Source organism: Lytechinus variegatus, chromosome 7 (genome assembly GCF_018143015.1).
Source record: "Lytechinus variegatus isolate NC3 chromosome 7, Lvar_3.0, whole genome shotgun sequence".
NCBI classification, from domain to species: domain Eukaryota; kingdom Metazoa; phylum Echinodermata; class Echinoidea; order Temnopleuroida; family Toxopneustidae; genus Lytechinus; species Lytechinus variegatus.
The window spans coordinates 44,524,712-44,542,160 of NC_054746.1; the positions used below are offsets into that span (position 1 = coordinate 44,524,712).

The window sequence follows — 17,449 nt, forward strand, 5'->3', positions numbered from 1 at the left end:
CGGAATATGTACCCTCTAGAAATCTAAGATCATCAGGAACTGACAACTCGTTGACAACTCGTAGAGTCAAATGCTCATTTGGTGAAAAGGCTTTAACTAATAGTGCTCCAACTTTGTGGAATGCACTCTCATCAACAATAAACAATGCCAAGGTTATAGAGTCATTAAAAGCCAACCTAAAGACATATCTATTCTCATCATATTTCAAAAAATTCCCCTCCCCCCTTCTGTGTAATAATTCCCTCTACGCCTCTGAATAGGAAACCAGATAAAAGGTGCACTCTAAATGCTTTATATTATTATTATCATGAGGTCAGAAGGTTATTCCTGGCCTTGCTGAATGACTGCAGTTCTTACAAATCATCTGGCTTGGACTGTTTGTAGTAATTAATTCTGCCATATATTCATATTATTGACCGACAATATGAATATATTGCAGAGATCAAATAGCTCTAACACAGATTCAAATTTGGTGTGCTAGTATTTATGTAGGCATCTCAGGTATTACAATAGGGTTCACAATCACAGCCTCGTATCATTGTAAGTTGACGCTTACAACTGTGAATTGTGTATTTTACACCTGTAGTATCAACTGCTGCACTAACTTTGAAAGTTTGATGAAATTAACATATAAATATGACAAATAATGATGAACAAACTTCATTATTGTCAGTGTATATTATGCACTTATTTACCTTGACCTCTACAGTAGCAGCGACAATACCATCCATAGTTGACTCAGCAAAGGGGTCAAAATGTCTGTCTTTTCTTCGCATGAAATCTGGTTTGAGGATATACCCTGTCCTTCCATTAAGATTGAATAGACCTAGATTCAGTTGCATTGGTAGATCTGTATGGTCAGAGATGAACAGAGGTATTAAAAAAAAATAGAACTTGATGCTTTGAAACAATCAGAAGTGTATCAACAGGGGAGCGTTTCATGAAAGGACTTGTCAGACGTTTTATCCAACTAGTCCAATTTCATCCCACAGTTACCATAGAAACAGTGCCTCTCAGTCAATCAACATCAAGGAAAGATGTCAGACACTCCCTAGGTTTGCTATGGGGGTATATCTGAACTGAGAGAAAAGAAAAATGAACTACCTACAAACAAGGTGTTTTTATGATTTAGAATGGGATAGATAGTTTGAAATTAACATGATTCTACCAACACTTGTAAAACCAAAATAATGTGAATGAAAAATGTGAGATATGTAATACATGTAGTAAAAATTCAAAAGATATCTGAACAAACATTACATGGAATCAGATGGAAGATACTTACCAAGATTTTGATAGTTGAGAGCTACAAGCTGGCAACCCACATTCCAAAAGATCTAGGAAAGAAAAATATCAACATGATACATTAATAATGCAGGAAACCAAATGATTTTTTTTAAATATACTTAAAATCACTTAGATATAATTCTCAAAGCTATTATGATAAAATGAAAACTCATAGCAAACAAATTCAAAATTAGTTCAGTATATTATCTATTTTCTTTTACTCAGCATGCATCTAAAATGTCTAGTAATACAAAACATCTTAATATTATCTTATCATCCACTTTATTTCTGTAAAAAAAGAGGATTACGGATCTAAAAACATATAAAAGCATTGAACTCATGAGAAATCAAATTTCATTTTACTTTTGTTATGGCAGTACAATATTGTATACTAATCAAGGGAAAGGGAAAACAACTGGAAGGATTTGAAGGTTAATCGTTCTGTTATTATCCCTTGAGAGCAATTAGAGTAGTCAGTGGATGGAAATCCATAATGAACAACCAAGCAATCAATACAAAAGATTCATACAATATTAATAATCTTTTATATTGAAAATGAAATTCCACGAGCGATAAAATGTCATAAACATTGTGCAATTTGCTTGTTAAAGAAATGATTCACAAACATATCTTGATCTTTTTTTATTGGAACAAGTTTTATAAGATTCAGGTCGATCAAGCTGGAAAATAGAACATTAACCTTGTGGTATTCTCATTATTAATGTTGATTATCTTTTCATAAAATGTACCTGAGGCATGAAGTTACTTGAGTCTACTCTTGTTCCCTTGGGGTATATCCGAGACAATTGCCTCTTGTTATAGCTGAAGAGTAGACCAGTCAAGGAAAACATATTGTAATGATAATGTCATTCATTTATTGAAATCTTTACAACAAAATCAATATCAATATCATTTAAATTGCCTATCAGAACATAAAAACACATACATAAGGGGAGAGGGGAAAGTACATGGGAGATAGAGGAAGAGACTTGATCTCTTTTCCATAATAATAAAAAAAACTTGACTTCATGTCACAGAATTGTCCTTTATTTCTACTTCCCCACATGAGAAATAAAGGAAACCTGAACACACTTAGACATTACTTATTCTTGTTATTATTATTATTATCGCTAATTATAACACTGTAATTTGTGAAATAGTCATCACGGAGAAAGACGGAAGGGATAAGGGTAGAAGAAAAGGGACTAAAAAGACATTCCAATTCCATGGGTTATACAACAGGGGCCCATTGCAGAAAGAGTTGCAATCACTCGCAACTCTAAAAATCATGCGCAACTTGATTTTAAAGCAATCAACAGCGCGCATTTGGGACTTGCGATTGATTCTTTGGCTTGCGTTTTAACGCAACTCTTTCTGCAACGGGCCCCAGGTCAGGGGTGTTATTATGATTATGCTTTGGTTAGGCCTTCAACCCCCCCCTCACACATACACACACACACCAATCAAGCCTCTCAAACAAAAACATCACATATCTCTATTTCAAAATGATTTTCTCATTGTAGCTACATGTATAAATCCATTTATCACACTCAGCTTATTTTCTCTCTTACTATTTAAAAAAAATCTTGAAAGAGTGAAGAAAAGAGTCAATGACCAGCAGAAGAAATATGATGACATTTTCAAAATGATAAATGATGAGTTTTATGGCTGGAAGAAAAATCTTGAAAGGATTTCATAGAAAACCAAATTGTTTTTAATACAATAGGATGCCAATTAGAAGACAAAAACTGCAGAATATTTGTAATAAGAATACTGCCTTCCTGACAGTCAATGAGTGGACAGATGAAAAATATAATGGTTAACTCTGAATAATGAAACAGGAAATTTCTCCATCAAAAAAAAAAACCCTTGACTGATGATCAAACAGAAAGGAGGAGATCAAGAAGGAATACAGTGATTTTAATTCTCATTCTCAAAGTATTGAAATCTTATAACAAGCAGTGATATACAGGTACATGTACTCATTTAACTCTTGATATGACGTTTCTATTTTCTTATTTGAAAAGGATACTTGACGAATTCAACGGGATTTTCCTTCACTCTGTTCATGGCTGAGGTTTCTACAAAAGATGAGATTTCATAGCTGTGGTTCTTCTCTGTAAAAGATAAGAATGAGATGTGCATGATCTTCATAATGAAAATACAGCTAAGTCACTCTCTTTAGACGACAGAAATATATCCGTTTAGGAGGAATTCAACATTAAAGAGTTAAATAACACGTTTTTTAAAAACGACTAAGACCTACATGATGATTCAAATGAAGAATGATCCATTGAGTTAGTATTACTACCTTTACATCTGGGATACTTTCATGAAACCATCACAATGTGCACCTTCATAGGGCATTTCACTTTCAGGAGGTGCACCACAAAGATGTATCTATGACTTAAAGGGGAATGAAACCTTTGGAACAAATAGGCTTGTGTAGAAACAGAAAAATAAAAAAATAAGAATAAAGAAAGTTTGAGAAAAATCGGACAAATAATGAGAAAGTTATGAGCATTTGAATATTGCAATCACTAATGCTATAGAGATCCTCCCATTGGCAATGCGACAAGGATGTGTGATGTCACTGATGAACAACTTTCCCTATGGTGGACTATAAAATACCCTCAATATGTCTCTTTTTGCTTTTTCTTATGATGATTCAAACTCTTTATCCATGATGTATTCTTAATAAGTATGTATTACATGCCTTCATGGAGAAAGAACACATGATCTATGGATAGAAGTGATAAAAGAGGCAATTCAAGTGAAATATATACTAAAGTAATGAGGAGAGTTGTTCACAGGTGATATCACACATCTTTGTCGCATTCCCAATTTGCTATCTCCATAGCATTAGTGACCGCAATATTCAAATGCTCATAACTTTCTCATTATTTGTCCGATTTTTCTCAAACTTTCGTTGATCTGTTTCTTTGATTTTTCTGTTTTCACACAAGCTATCTTGTTCCAATGGTTTCATTCTCCTTTAAAGACAAATTCCAGTTTTGGTAACGATCTCAAAATGACTTTTTACAGAATCTAATATAATGACCACCCAAGTGTCTGTTTGTATGAATAAAAAATATGTGCCAAAAGGATTCTGGGAGAAATTGTGCTGAGAAATAAGCAAAATAAGCATGGATTCGGTCACTTCCGTTGGGTCTTTATTCCAGCAATAATAATACACCGTCCCATGTGTGCCCATCTGTGTTGGTGATCTTCAGTGTAAAAGTTTTTCAGCGTAGATTTCAAGATTTCACAAAGTTCAGTTTATGTAACTGTACCAGATTTAGATCCTCGATGATATTCTGATAATTAAGCCTGGTTTTACAGACTTTCTCATGAAATCAGTGTTTACTGCAACTACTGGCATTTCTCACTCTTGTTATTAAAGAATAAAACCAATGCAGTGAGGCAATATACCATACACAACTGGGTATTTAAGAGTATTTTTTATTTTGACTTCAATCTTTTTGAAATATAACCTTGCTCGTTACAGAAAATTTGCAATTGATAACCAATCTGATTTCCTGAAACAAAAATAAAGAGCTTAAAGTAAATATCAATCAATCATTGGGAAACTGGCAATGGATATTTGCAATTATCCGCAAATAAGTTCTTGCATTACCACCTTCGAGAAGCAGGCTTATGCTTGTCAAAATTTAACCCTAACCAGACCCGTTTTGGGGGGTCACCACTCGCGCAAACGCTGTGAAACGCTGTGAAAATTTGCATGATAACAGTGTGAGATGTAATCTACAAGACCGTATGGTTCATTTTTCTGAAATCATCAGATTTTTAACATGATTTAACTATGATAATTTATATATTAATCACACTTTTTGCTCTTATTCACTATAAAAAGCTCACAGAGTGCTATTTTTTGGTAAAAATATCCTTTATACAGTACAATTATTACAAAAATACAAATGACAAAATCCTGGTTTGAGAACGAATTTATGTATTTTATTGTTTTATGAATTTCTTATGTATTTTTTTGTTGTTTGCCAAATTTATAGCAGAACCTTTTTAAAGCATAGTTATGCTATTAAATAAATTAATTTCAGCTGATGAAAGTAAACATAATCATCTTTATAAGGTGAGAAAATTCAATTTACATTGACTTTGTGCACAAAATCACGTTTTTGAGCAATTCTGGGTCTGACATGTAACATAGCATGATTTTCTAACCGCATACCTGGGCCTCATGAATTCAGTGTCAAAAGATGTGGAAGACGACAAAGTGGAAATTCAGCGAGGGGTGCATTCGTAAAATTACGCTAAGGGGAATGGTCACGGAAAATGTAGAGGGGATCCCCCCCCCCTCCTGCAGCTCTAGGGTTAAAAGTATGGGGGTTTTTTTCATTACACACTTAACAGAAATGTAGACTTACTCTCTGACCCTTCAAAATGAGAGAAATGGACAGGCTGGATGTAATTGACCAAGGCTGACATCTCAGCCCCAGCCTCTGCTTCTTGACCAGCTGTACCCTGTTCATTGATAAAAAAATGGTCACTGGATGGTCAAAACAGGTAATCATTCACTAGATGGTCAAAATAGGTAATCACTGGATGGTCATAACAGGTAATCATTTACTGGTCACTGGATAGTCAAAACAGGTAATCATTCAATGGATGGTCAAAACAGGTAATCATTCACTGGATGGTCAAAACAGGTAATCATTCAATGGATGGTCAAAACAGGTAATCATTCAATGGATGGTCAAAACAGGTAATCATTCACTGGATCGTCAAAACAGGTAATCAAAACAGATAATCATTCAATGGGTTGTCAAAACAGGTCATCATTCAATGGATGGTCAAAACAGGTAATCATTCAATGGGTGGTCAAAACAGGTAATCATTCACTGGATAGTCAAAACAGGTAATCAATCAATCACTGGATGGTCAAAATCATTCATCTGATAACAGAGTATGATATCAAGAACAATTTGGTGTGGTATTTCTTCATTCCTGGATTAATAGGAGACACTCATTGAGCAAATGCAACAAACCAGCACTAAATATACTAACCCTATCTTTCTTTTCTTGCAACTTCTTGAGTGCTTCTTCCTTACTGAGAGCTTCTTCATCATCACTATCCTCACTCTCTTCATCATCATCTTCTTGGACATCTGTAAGCTTAGAATCATTGCCGGCATCTCCATTTTCTCCGTTCGTTTCAACCTCTCCACTTTTCTCTGTAAGAACAATAATAATAGAATGCTTAAATATTAAACAAATATTAAAGTGATTTTCAAAACACCTGACTGAGTTAAAACTGCCTACTGTCATTTTGCATACAAATAATTTCATAATTTTGAAATACAAGAGCAGTGTTTCAAATAGCTGTTTTTACTAATGCATGATTTATGTGCAATGAATAATCTTGATATTATTACGAATCAGCTGAATGTTAAGTATTTTTGTTTAATTTGTCAAAATTTCAATAGGGGTGTGATGGAAATTCACTCCAATAAAATTAAACAAGTTTCATATACCACAAGAAGTCACCAGCCATGCTTTAATCCACCCTCATATCCAAACATTATTTCACCCAATATTTAAAATATATTTGGTCTTGGCAGCCAAGAAAGCATATTTAAAATGGCTTTGTGCTAGAATGGAATCACTAACTTTGCACACAAGAAAACTCACATATAAAGAAAATTATATAATTAGAATTTAATGATATGATCAATCGATGACCACAGTATCATCTTGCGAAACCACTGTATATTCGGTTCTATCTGAATCACTAGGGAAAATAATACCCAACAGTACTTATTATGAAAAAAAAATGATACAGGGAAAGAATACTAAAAAAATGAAAAGGGAATTTGAACAGATGATGAAAGAATTGAAATAGATGACGAAAGACATTTTAAAACTGATTTCTATCTACAAGGGGGTATTTATTGATTTAACAGTGATATCTCAAATGGTCAATTCAATGCAGTTTTCAAGACTGAAGTTATTTTGTCCATATTGAAATCTTAGAGTGACTAAAGTGCAGCTCACTTTTTCATACAGATTTTAAATCACCGGTGGAAAATAAAAAGGCACATGGACATAAACATTCATGAAACAAAATTTTGGTAGCAAATAAATCACAAATGTCACAAATTCCCATAAAGCGATGCAAAATATACATACATCTACAAAACTTACCTTTTAGGACACATTATCATATCGTGTCCATGTTTTTCAGAAAATAATAAGATTATTCATATGAAGTAAGGACTTGTATATATTCATATTTGCAACCATGAAGCAGAAAGTATATAAACAATAAGTATTTAAACAAAAAATGTTAATGTACCCAACCACAAATACAAATGAACATAAACAAATGGCCAATACAAGCAAACAAGTAATTCATGTCATTGAACCAAATGATATGAATGCCATGAATACAATAACATGTTATTCACCCAATGAATTACCAATATGGACTGAAAAAAAGCTGGAATCAAATGAATACATTGAGAGTACAAAGTTACAAACATGTCATATGCAGCAATATAATGATTCCTTTAACCCCACATTTATAATGATTAGAAACTACAGATAACAATTAGCAAGTGAGAATTTGTTGTTTGTACACATCCCATAAGAGTAATACACAGGTTTTCCTCAACGCATGGTAACTTGGATGACAGTAGCTCAAAGATGAATGCAAATCCATGCAAATAATCCATCTGCTTAATGAAGAACGCACTCCATCTACATGTTTTTCATGGCATTGACAACATTTTATTTATATATGTAATCTACTCTTGGAACAAAATTGAATATTAGAAAAACCATAATAACAATGCACTATGTATCAATGACAGTGTTCAATATAATCTGTTTTTCACTATAGATACATATTTTTCAAAATGAAAGAAAATCCCAAGAACGTTTTAAAAGAGAAGCAGGAATCAGAGATATTATTTTAACGAGATGATATCCACACCAATGCAGGCTTTCAATCGAAAACATTTCAATAAACATGCCTGGAAACTGAAATGGAATGAATGTAAATAAGAGCAGGCTCAGTATCGGGGGGTGATGCTTTGCATAACTTTTTCGTCATATAAAATGAAAAAAATAGGCATACTGATGTTCAATTGCATTAAACACTTATGAATTTAAAAAAGGCGACTCATATTAGTCAAATTGGTTCAGAAATGTCTACAGAGTAAAAGACAAACTTTGAGATAAGATTTCTGTTAATGCTACGTAGACAAGGCATTGTGCTCAGCTCTGTCGGGAGCTACTTGCTGGAGTGTCATATTGATACATAAAAACTTATGGTTTATGCATGATAATTATTTATAAAACTCTAAAGTTGAACGCTAACATGTATGGAAGGTAATTTTTATTGATATCACAGAATATGCAATAATTTCCTTTTTAAGCATGAGGCTGATTTTCCTTTTGCAACGAATCTTATCTTTAAAAGATTTTTTTTTCTTAATCAAGTGACCTTTTTCATCATACACTCACTTTTTTTTCTCTCAATCTTTCTCTCTCAATCACTTCTGAAATCTATATTCTTATCAAGAGTGAATGAAATAATTTTTGTAATTTTTCAAGATGAGACAAAAGATGTAAGGTATGTGTACACTACATACATTGTGAAGGTTTACATGTACAAACAATTTCAAATTTCTGATGGCACAATGAACCTTATGTACCCTGCAAGAGAATTCTTTCATAGTGCATACAAGCATGTTCCTAAGTTGTCCAAAATGATACAATGGACAATATGTTCTTAATTTCTCCCTGAGCAAGAAAATGACATTTATTTGAGGATGATTAAAAGCTTTATCAAAGTCTCAAAAACTGTTGTACTCTAGTTTCATTTGGGTATGCATGTCCCATTTACTGACTATCATAGTTGAATGAATTAAAGTATTTGCATTGCGAATGTTATAGTGTCCCTAATATTCTACCTTTAACCTGAAGGCACATATCTTTACAGCAATTATAATATAATTTCGTAAATATTAAAATGAAGATTACGGATATGGTGTTATTAAACCACATTAACCAAAAGATAATGAGTCACCCATTACATTAATGATTGATTCCATGTTAATGATGTTCCATACATGTACTTAAATGTAAACCGCAACCAATGCATGAATCACATCAATATGGTATACATTTCTATAAAAAGTAGCCAAAATGTAATACTTTGCCGACAAGATGTTAACCCTCATTAAAACTGAAGAAAGACTTTCCTTTTTATTTATTTTTTTTTTTGGTTATACATGAAAATACATATATTTATAAATGAAAACATGATGAGCTGTTTATACATGTACATGTGTTTCACAGTATCTGACATGTCCATGATTAGTAATCTCACTTTTTCCTATCCTTGTTTTACATAGGGAAAATCTCATTTTCTCCTATCCTTGTTTTATATAGGGAAAACAAAGAATGTACAGGAAGAGGTCTGACCATACACTAGTCATAAAGAGCAATATATGTAAATATCAGGTAACATGATTATTTGGCCAATAACAAGGAAAAGTATAGCAGATTCTTTTTTCAAAGCAAGCATATGATTAAATTGTATGATTAATGCATGGTTAAAATACAATGTAGAATTAAGATGCAGACATCCTTGAGAATATTATTATTATTGCTGTTGTTGCTGTTTATTACCTTGAGTATCCATTTTGGTTATTTTTCTCTTTACACGTGGAGGGGGCGGTCTACTGCTGCCTGAGTCTTCATCTTTTTCAATAAATAAAAATACTATCAAAGACTGAAAAATACACTTTTCAAAATATCACATATGCATTTGCTCCAAAACAAATCAAATGACGGAGTAACAGACCTCTGCCACAATCAAATTCACATTTTGCAAGCTTGTGCTATGAGAAATGTATTTAGTTTACAAAGAATTTTCAAATAATCTCTAAGAGCTTTATTGGATAATTTCAATGAAAGCATTGCACACACCATATTGATTGATATCACAAAATGAAAAATGAAGAAATCAAATAGAAAATAAAAATATTCCACAAACTGCAAATAAAATGTCCTTAAATACAAATTACAAAATGAACTTGAGCTTTGTTCAATAAATAAAAAGGACAAAGTGATGAACTTTTTGGAGGGCATTCAAAGATATTCCATGAATAAAAATAATACAATGTCCCTCAACAGCCCCAGAGTAAAACTGATTGATTAAAAATAAATTATAAACATCAAGATGAAAATATAAGAAAATCCATGAATGTAAATTATATCCCATAATGGTGTAATATATATAACATAATTTGGGATTTATCCTATTTCATAAAACAGAAAAATAAAAGAGACAATTCCATATAAGGAAACAGTGATGATCCAGAAATCTTATTACCTCAATTAATGAAATAGTTAGTGATATAAGGCTCAAAGTATGAGTAACTTGGGATTATTTCTGTAAAATTTAAAGGAAATTATTATCAACAAAATATAAACCATTAAGAACTTTTTTACCTTGGGCATCCTGCCGTGATAATTTTTTTCTCGGCTTCGAGTCATCACTTTTCACTGTTTGAAGGAAACGATTAAGCTAAAACAATCAAAACATCTTCCAAAATTTAACATAAACTTACTGCATTTACCTTCCTTTAGTTCTTTATAAACTTAGGACATAGAGTTTCTCAGCTCGGCTGCTGGCATTTGTGGACGTACACCAAAATAAATCATCCATCTCATAAAACAAATGATTCTCTTGATTGAATTAAATAAAATCTAATAATTTCCTGTTTTAGAAATTAGGTAAGGGTATCAAATAAGCAGAACCAAGTAAGCAAGCAAATAAATAATAACAAACCTTAACAGCAGATTTTGAATATCAATAATGTGTGTTTGTATATGTTTCCTACTGCATTTCAAGTAACATTACTTTTTAGCAGTCACCACATCAATTAGTAATTTAATATGGTAGTGAGAATGTAATGACCAAGCTTAATCAGAAGTTTTGTAAAAAATATTAAGTCAAATATTTTGACAGTAGACAACTATGGCCTAGATATATAATGACAGATTGAAAACAAAAAATAATGTTTCGCAACTATATAACACAAAACTCCAGATATCAAACAGATCTTTTAAAATAAAATAAAACAGTTATTAAAGGTCAAGTCCACCCCTGGAAAATGCTGACTTGAATAAATAGAGAAAAATCAAACTAGCATAGTGTTGAAAATTTCATCAAAATCGGATGTAAAATAAGAAAGTTATGACATTTTAAAGTTTTGCTTATTTTTCACAAAACAGTGATATACACAACTAGATGAGTCAGTCAATGATGTCCATCACTCACTATTTCTTTTGTTTTTTATTGTTTGAATTATACAATATTTCATTATTTATAGATTTGACAATAAGAACCAACTTGACTGAAACATATAATAGTATTAAACAATGCTAATGCCAAATGTTCAGGGAGGAATTAACCGTTGTAACACTTGACAATGAGAAAATTAGAATATTTCATGTAATAAAATACAAAAGAAATAGTGAGTGGATGACGTCATAGTCTACTCATTTGCATATCAGCCAGGATGTGCATATAACTGTTTTGTGAAATTAAGCGAAACTTTAAAATGTCATTACTTTATTATGTTATGCTTGTTGGATTTTTCTCTTTTTATTCTAATCAACTTTTTGTTGGGGTGGACTTGTCCTTTAAGTATCACATACTAAAACTGAAACCATTAATACAGTATAATTCAAAATCAGGCTACACCTTCTGAATAGAAGAACTTTTTTTGAAATAATATGACAATAATGGACAGGTGCCACTAAATTCATTGGTATACATGTAGCTTCCATCCTTTTATTCTCTCTAATAAATCAAAGATTTGAAAACAAATTTAGGGAATAAAATGAGAGTAAACGAATTACCATCTCCCTTTGAAGCTTTTCTTTCAGAGCCAGTGGGAACACTCTCATCCTTGCTACCTTTTAATTTGATAATAAAAGTACATCATTCAATTTGAAGCACAATTCATTATTTGGTATCTCAACTTTGACCTCTGATCAAGAAAATGTCAAGTAGTATGTCCTTGCTCTGATCTTAAGAGCTGAGCAAAGGGGAGCACCATGTTCTTGGTTTTTGGTAAATTTATATTCAGAGTTTTAAAGACCCAGACTGAACCCAAAAGTAAAATTGACAAATCATATTCCAATCAAAACCTTATAAAGTACATAACACAGAAATGCAAGCTCCATGCATTTTTACTGCTTACCAATTGAGTACTTTGTTTTGCTGAAAAATAGCTCCGATTATTGGGCTTCGAAAATAGGCTTTCTTGTACATATGCTTTTCACCTGCTTCAAGACCGTGATGTCATAAAGTGTTAGAAGCATTGTGATTTTGTATAGGTTTGTACATGGACTGTGACTTTTCTGCTTTCCAGATTCTTCACTTCTATCATACAGTGGTATCATAAATATTTTTTCCTCCAAGCTTGAATTGATGAAATCTACAGCTTTGGGCTACTTTTTACCATATTCTATTTCCCACTTATTTGGTGCAATGTTCCTATTCTATCTGCATTCAGCTTAGGACCATTTTTTCAGAGTACAAACATATTGAATCAAAATACTCAGCTGTCAAGCGGTGCATGAAACTTACAATGTTCTACTATGTAGCTTATATATTTTCCATTTGTCAATTTCAATTTTAACTCCAGTCTTTGTCTGAAATGAAGTGAAATCCACAAAACTTTGTGGTGGAGTTTTGACATTTGCTGTTAAATATAATCAGCACATATCCTCAATCAATCTTAATTTAATACTAAATACAGGAATAAAATGTGAATGATGTAAATATAACGTATAGAAACTATGAGCAGCCAACAAATCTTACAACTAAAGATAAATCGATTGATAGTCTGACTTTGATTGTCTGTAGATTAGTTTTTCCATGGTATTTGCAAAAGGTGGTAAGGTTACCATTCAGAATAAGTATTATGTTAAGAGGGCCCATCTCCAGTACCAGCTTATTCATTAATCAAATTTTCACTGCATAAACTCAAGTCTGTCATAACAAGGGGACTACTAAAACATCCAATGGAAGATGCAATGAACAGGCCGCATGTAGCTATGTGAGTGCATATATCATCTTTTGTTAGGAACAATCGAAGATTATCAGTGAAAAATTACCATTTAAAAAAAACCTAATCGCTAGAGGGTTTTCATTTGTCTCGCAATCTACTATGGTCAACAAGGAAATTCACTCTCGCAAAAAGTGTTCACTGGCTTTCTAGGAAATTTGTGATCACTCTCGCAAAGTGTTCACTAGCTTACAAGTTCACGAGCTTTCGAGTGCCGCTGCAACTCTTTATCAAGTGACGAAAATTATCTGATATCGTACTCTATTCATACTAATCTCCGGGACCGTACACACGAATGTGAGAACAATAGGTGGGCACTGATCCGTTGTGTGATCGGTCAGGCGTTTCACCAACCGGTGCGTCGGTGTGCGGTGCGGCCGGTAATCCGTATATGTCCGAGTTATCATCCTAACAGTTACACTAACACTAACATTATACAATACTACATGTATATACAATACAACATACTGAAGAAAGAATACTTATGAGAATTCTTCAAATTTCTTACACATTATCTTGAAACTGTGATGTACTTGGTAGGTCATTAATTAATTTTTCTTTTTTCAAGTGTTCATCTTCATTTTCTTCTATGACGATCAAAAGTTTTGATTTTTTTTCTGGGATGCAATGAATTTATAGACAGCTGATGATTTGCAAGTGTTTTCTCTTTTTTACCTTCCTAAAGTCTTGAGATGTGAGTAGATGTTGACCCACGACACAACAAAATATAAATGTGTACATATTTTAAACATTAGATGACAGCAAGATCATACAGGGATTTTCTTTAAATCATCATTTGGATTCCTCCAACTCACAAGGGGTCCACAGTGGATAGTCATTTAAATTCTTTAAGATGAAGTTTATTTCATTCTGCCTGTAATAAATTGCAGAAATACATCAAGACACTATCTCAATTTCATAAAACAGGGGTGTGAGTGGTCACAAATAAAAAGATCTAAAAAAAAGCTGAAGAGTGATGAAAAAGTTTGAAATAGAAAGAGCTCCCATACGTTTTGTACAGAGGAAAGCCAAAAATAAGCTGAAATTAAGCTGAAAATCAAAACCCCAAAAATCTGAACTCTCACACCCCTGATAAAATGAAAATGAACAAGTACGGATGACATCAACTCAATTACATAACATCATATGTGATATGTAACTGTAATACAGGCAAATCTTTCAAATTCTATTTCCCCATTTTTGCCCATTTTCTAAAAATAAAATTTATCACATTATGTGATAAAAGAATATACATATGACTATTTTTAAAATACTAGCGTAATAAGTAAACATTATTTCAGCACACTAATGACAAAAATATTGCAATATAATAAAATACTTTATTCCATACACATGTAGCATGCACAAATAAACATTATACATACATGTATTATAACAGTGAACATTTTGGAAGCTGACTATAGATCATGCAGCTCAGTGTAAACATTTCACTATTCTGATAGATTGCAATTAAAAAAAAGAATCTTGCCACAATCTTGACAAACGCTCAGATATTCAAAATTAGTTAAAACTCATATTGCCAGCAAGTATGTTTGACGAAGGCAAACTGGCATTCTTTGGCAAGAAATGGCAACCAAGTAGCCCTGAATATAGTGGTTGATAGCCTAAAGTTGAAGATATATTTTTAAATAAAAATCAAATAGAAATTGAAGCATTCATTTGGCAAACAAATCCATTGCTTTATTCTTATTTTTATTTTTCTGTTTGTATTATCATATCTTTATTTTTAAATATAGACCATGACATGAGCAAAGTAGTTGAAATTCAATATTATTACCTTCTGTTCTTGATGGTTTATCTTCAGGTGTTGAGGGCGATGAACCCTCTTTATTTACACTACCTGTTACCATAGAGATGGGAAGACAAAAAGCATACAGACAACAGATTGGGGTGGGGTACTACAAGAGCCATTCCTCCAAAACATGACACAAAGACATGTTAATATGGCAGGGATAATACAGACATGCATAACATATGTGGTTATTCTTACAAAGATTGGACAAATTTTGTGGACACCTATTTCTTATATCCTCTTCTTTCAAATCCATAATAAATAAAGTTTATTCCTCAGTCTGTTTGTCCGGTAACACTTGGTGGTAATCACGTACCATTTGAGGAAATAATTCCTCAAAAAGCCGTGTGCACCTGAATCAGTAGCCTAGCTTAGCCAGGTAATAGTAATGCCCACTGGGAGGACAGTTTTTGGAACTGAAGTGGCTACCCTTGGTAAATATACCATCATTATTATTATTTATAATTAAAGTATGTCCTAAAATTTAAATTACACCACAGCTTTATATAATGCCAGCTGACATTTTTAATTGCAATATAAGATATTTTAATACTGCAGTGAAAATCAGTCCAAACAATAATTTGTTGAGAAATTAAGTGATTTTATCATGTGTTTCAGTGGATTTTTCAGTGTTATCTTCAAGAGATTTGAGAAAGGGACACGAAACCTAGCATTTCATAGAAGTGTGAAGTAAAATGATTTTTTTTAGTCTTGGGTTAATTTCAGGTTTGCTTACTAGAATACCAAAGACTGAGTGAGTTTATATTGGTGGCTTATAGTATGTTTTGACAAGTGCGTTGTCCACAGCAACATACACACAAAGTACTACTTTGATATTTTGTTCTTTCAGATGCTATATATATTTGCTGATAAATTGCGTTCATGCGGGGCAGAGCGATCCATGCATTATTTGCTGTATTACAGAACAATGGTAAAACTAAATTTTGCCATAGAAACAGGCAATGTTATTTACTGCCCTTACTCCCTCCATATTTAAGATTGTTACATCCATACAAATTACAATTACCTTCTCCACCCTGTTCCGGTGTCTCGGCGGTCTCTTCTATCGTCTTTACTCCCTTGCCTACAAGATAATTTGCAAATAGAAAAAAAAGGAAAAGGAAAATAGTTAAGAAATACATAGTACAAACATACATGCACTGCATAATTTGTACAAAGCTGTAGGTTATGATATCACAATGAATGTTCAATTCAAAACATATGTGATGAAAAGATAAATAACACAAAGAATTTTTTGTTTATATACGATAAAACAACAAGAAAATGATCAATCTTTAATGTGCAAAAGACTCTGGTGCAGCAGTTTTGTTTTGAGGCATTCTTTTTCAAAGCAATAAACATGCAAGATATTTCTCAACTTGGTCATCGAAAGTGAAAGAAACTGTGAACAAATACAAACACTTAATTGACTTCATAACAACAAACATTCTGACAATAGACAAGATGATAACAGCACAAAACATAACATAAAATGACAAAACATTCTTTATCAAAGAAATATATATCAATTTATGACACCATGCTTGTTGGGTTGTTAATATTAACCATGTGAAGCTCCATGCATTGTCATTAATGTGATTAAGTAGACGAGTCAATGGAGATGAGAGGTAACCACATCATGCTGGTAAAAGGGTGCGTAGATGTACCCCTCTATTTGATATATAAGCTAGACACTATTTACTTATGTAATGTTAATATCCTGGTGTGATCAAAATTAGTCTTACCCAAATAAATATATACCGGCAAATAATAACCATTGTAAATGATACAGATTTTTGTATTTAGTCTGGGATACTAAAATTCAAGACTCTAATGGCTAAATGGACTATGGTGATAAACTTATTTGATAGAGATATCTTATCATACAAGAGCTTTTAAAATAATTTCTCATCAAATACTTAACTCAATAAATTAAGAGTACAAGTGCCTTCTTTCAACAAGTTATTTTGTCTTCAGATTTTCTTATACATATAACTATTTTTGCAAAGATCATATATATGTTTCAATGTAGCTTTTAAAGTTCAACAAGGAACATGCCCATTAAAGTAGGTTTACCTATTTGAAGTAAATGACACTGATTACATCATTATACATGTAGTTCAATATAATACTTTAAATTCAAAAGCAAAGTCAGATACATGTACTTCAAATCTCCTCCTTGATTGATTAAAGTAATTTGATAAACTGAGGATTTGAATGA

The 17,449-nt window shown here is 32.4% G+C and overlaps 1 protein-coding gene across 1 annotated transcript in view; it reads right to left on the bottom strand.

Moving 5' to 3' along the window:
- The window catches only part of LOC121419419 (1-phosphatidylinositol 4,5-bisphosphate phosphodiesterase beta-1-like), a 119,181-nt gene that overhangs the window by 16,990 nt on the left and 84,742 nt on the right, over window positions 1-17,449 (bottom strand). The window contains exons 18-28 of the mRNA XM_041613877.1: window positions 16,256-16,312; window positions 15,214-15,276; window positions 12,202-12,258; window positions 10,786-10,839; window positions 9,961-10,032; window positions 6,331-6,497; window positions 5,691-5,787; window positions 3,320-3,404; window positions 2,037-2,109; window positions 1,286-1,337; window positions 696-850 (exon numbers count right to left, since the gene is read on the bottom strand). Coding sequence (XP_041469811.1) covers window positions 696-850; window positions 1,286-1,337; window positions 2,037-2,109; window positions 3,320-3,404; window positions 5,691-5,787; window positions 6,331-6,497; window positions 9,961-10,032; window positions 10,786-10,839; window positions 12,202-12,258; window positions 15,214-15,276; window positions 16,256-16,312 — 932 coding nt within the window. The remainder of the gene's footprint in view (window positions 1-695; window positions 851-1,285; window positions 1,338-2,036; window positions 2,110-3,319; window positions 3,405-5,690; window positions 5,788-6,330; window positions 6,498-9,960; window positions 10,033-10,785; window positions 10,840-12,201; window positions 12,259-15,213; window positions 15,277-16,255; window positions 16,313-17,449) is intronic.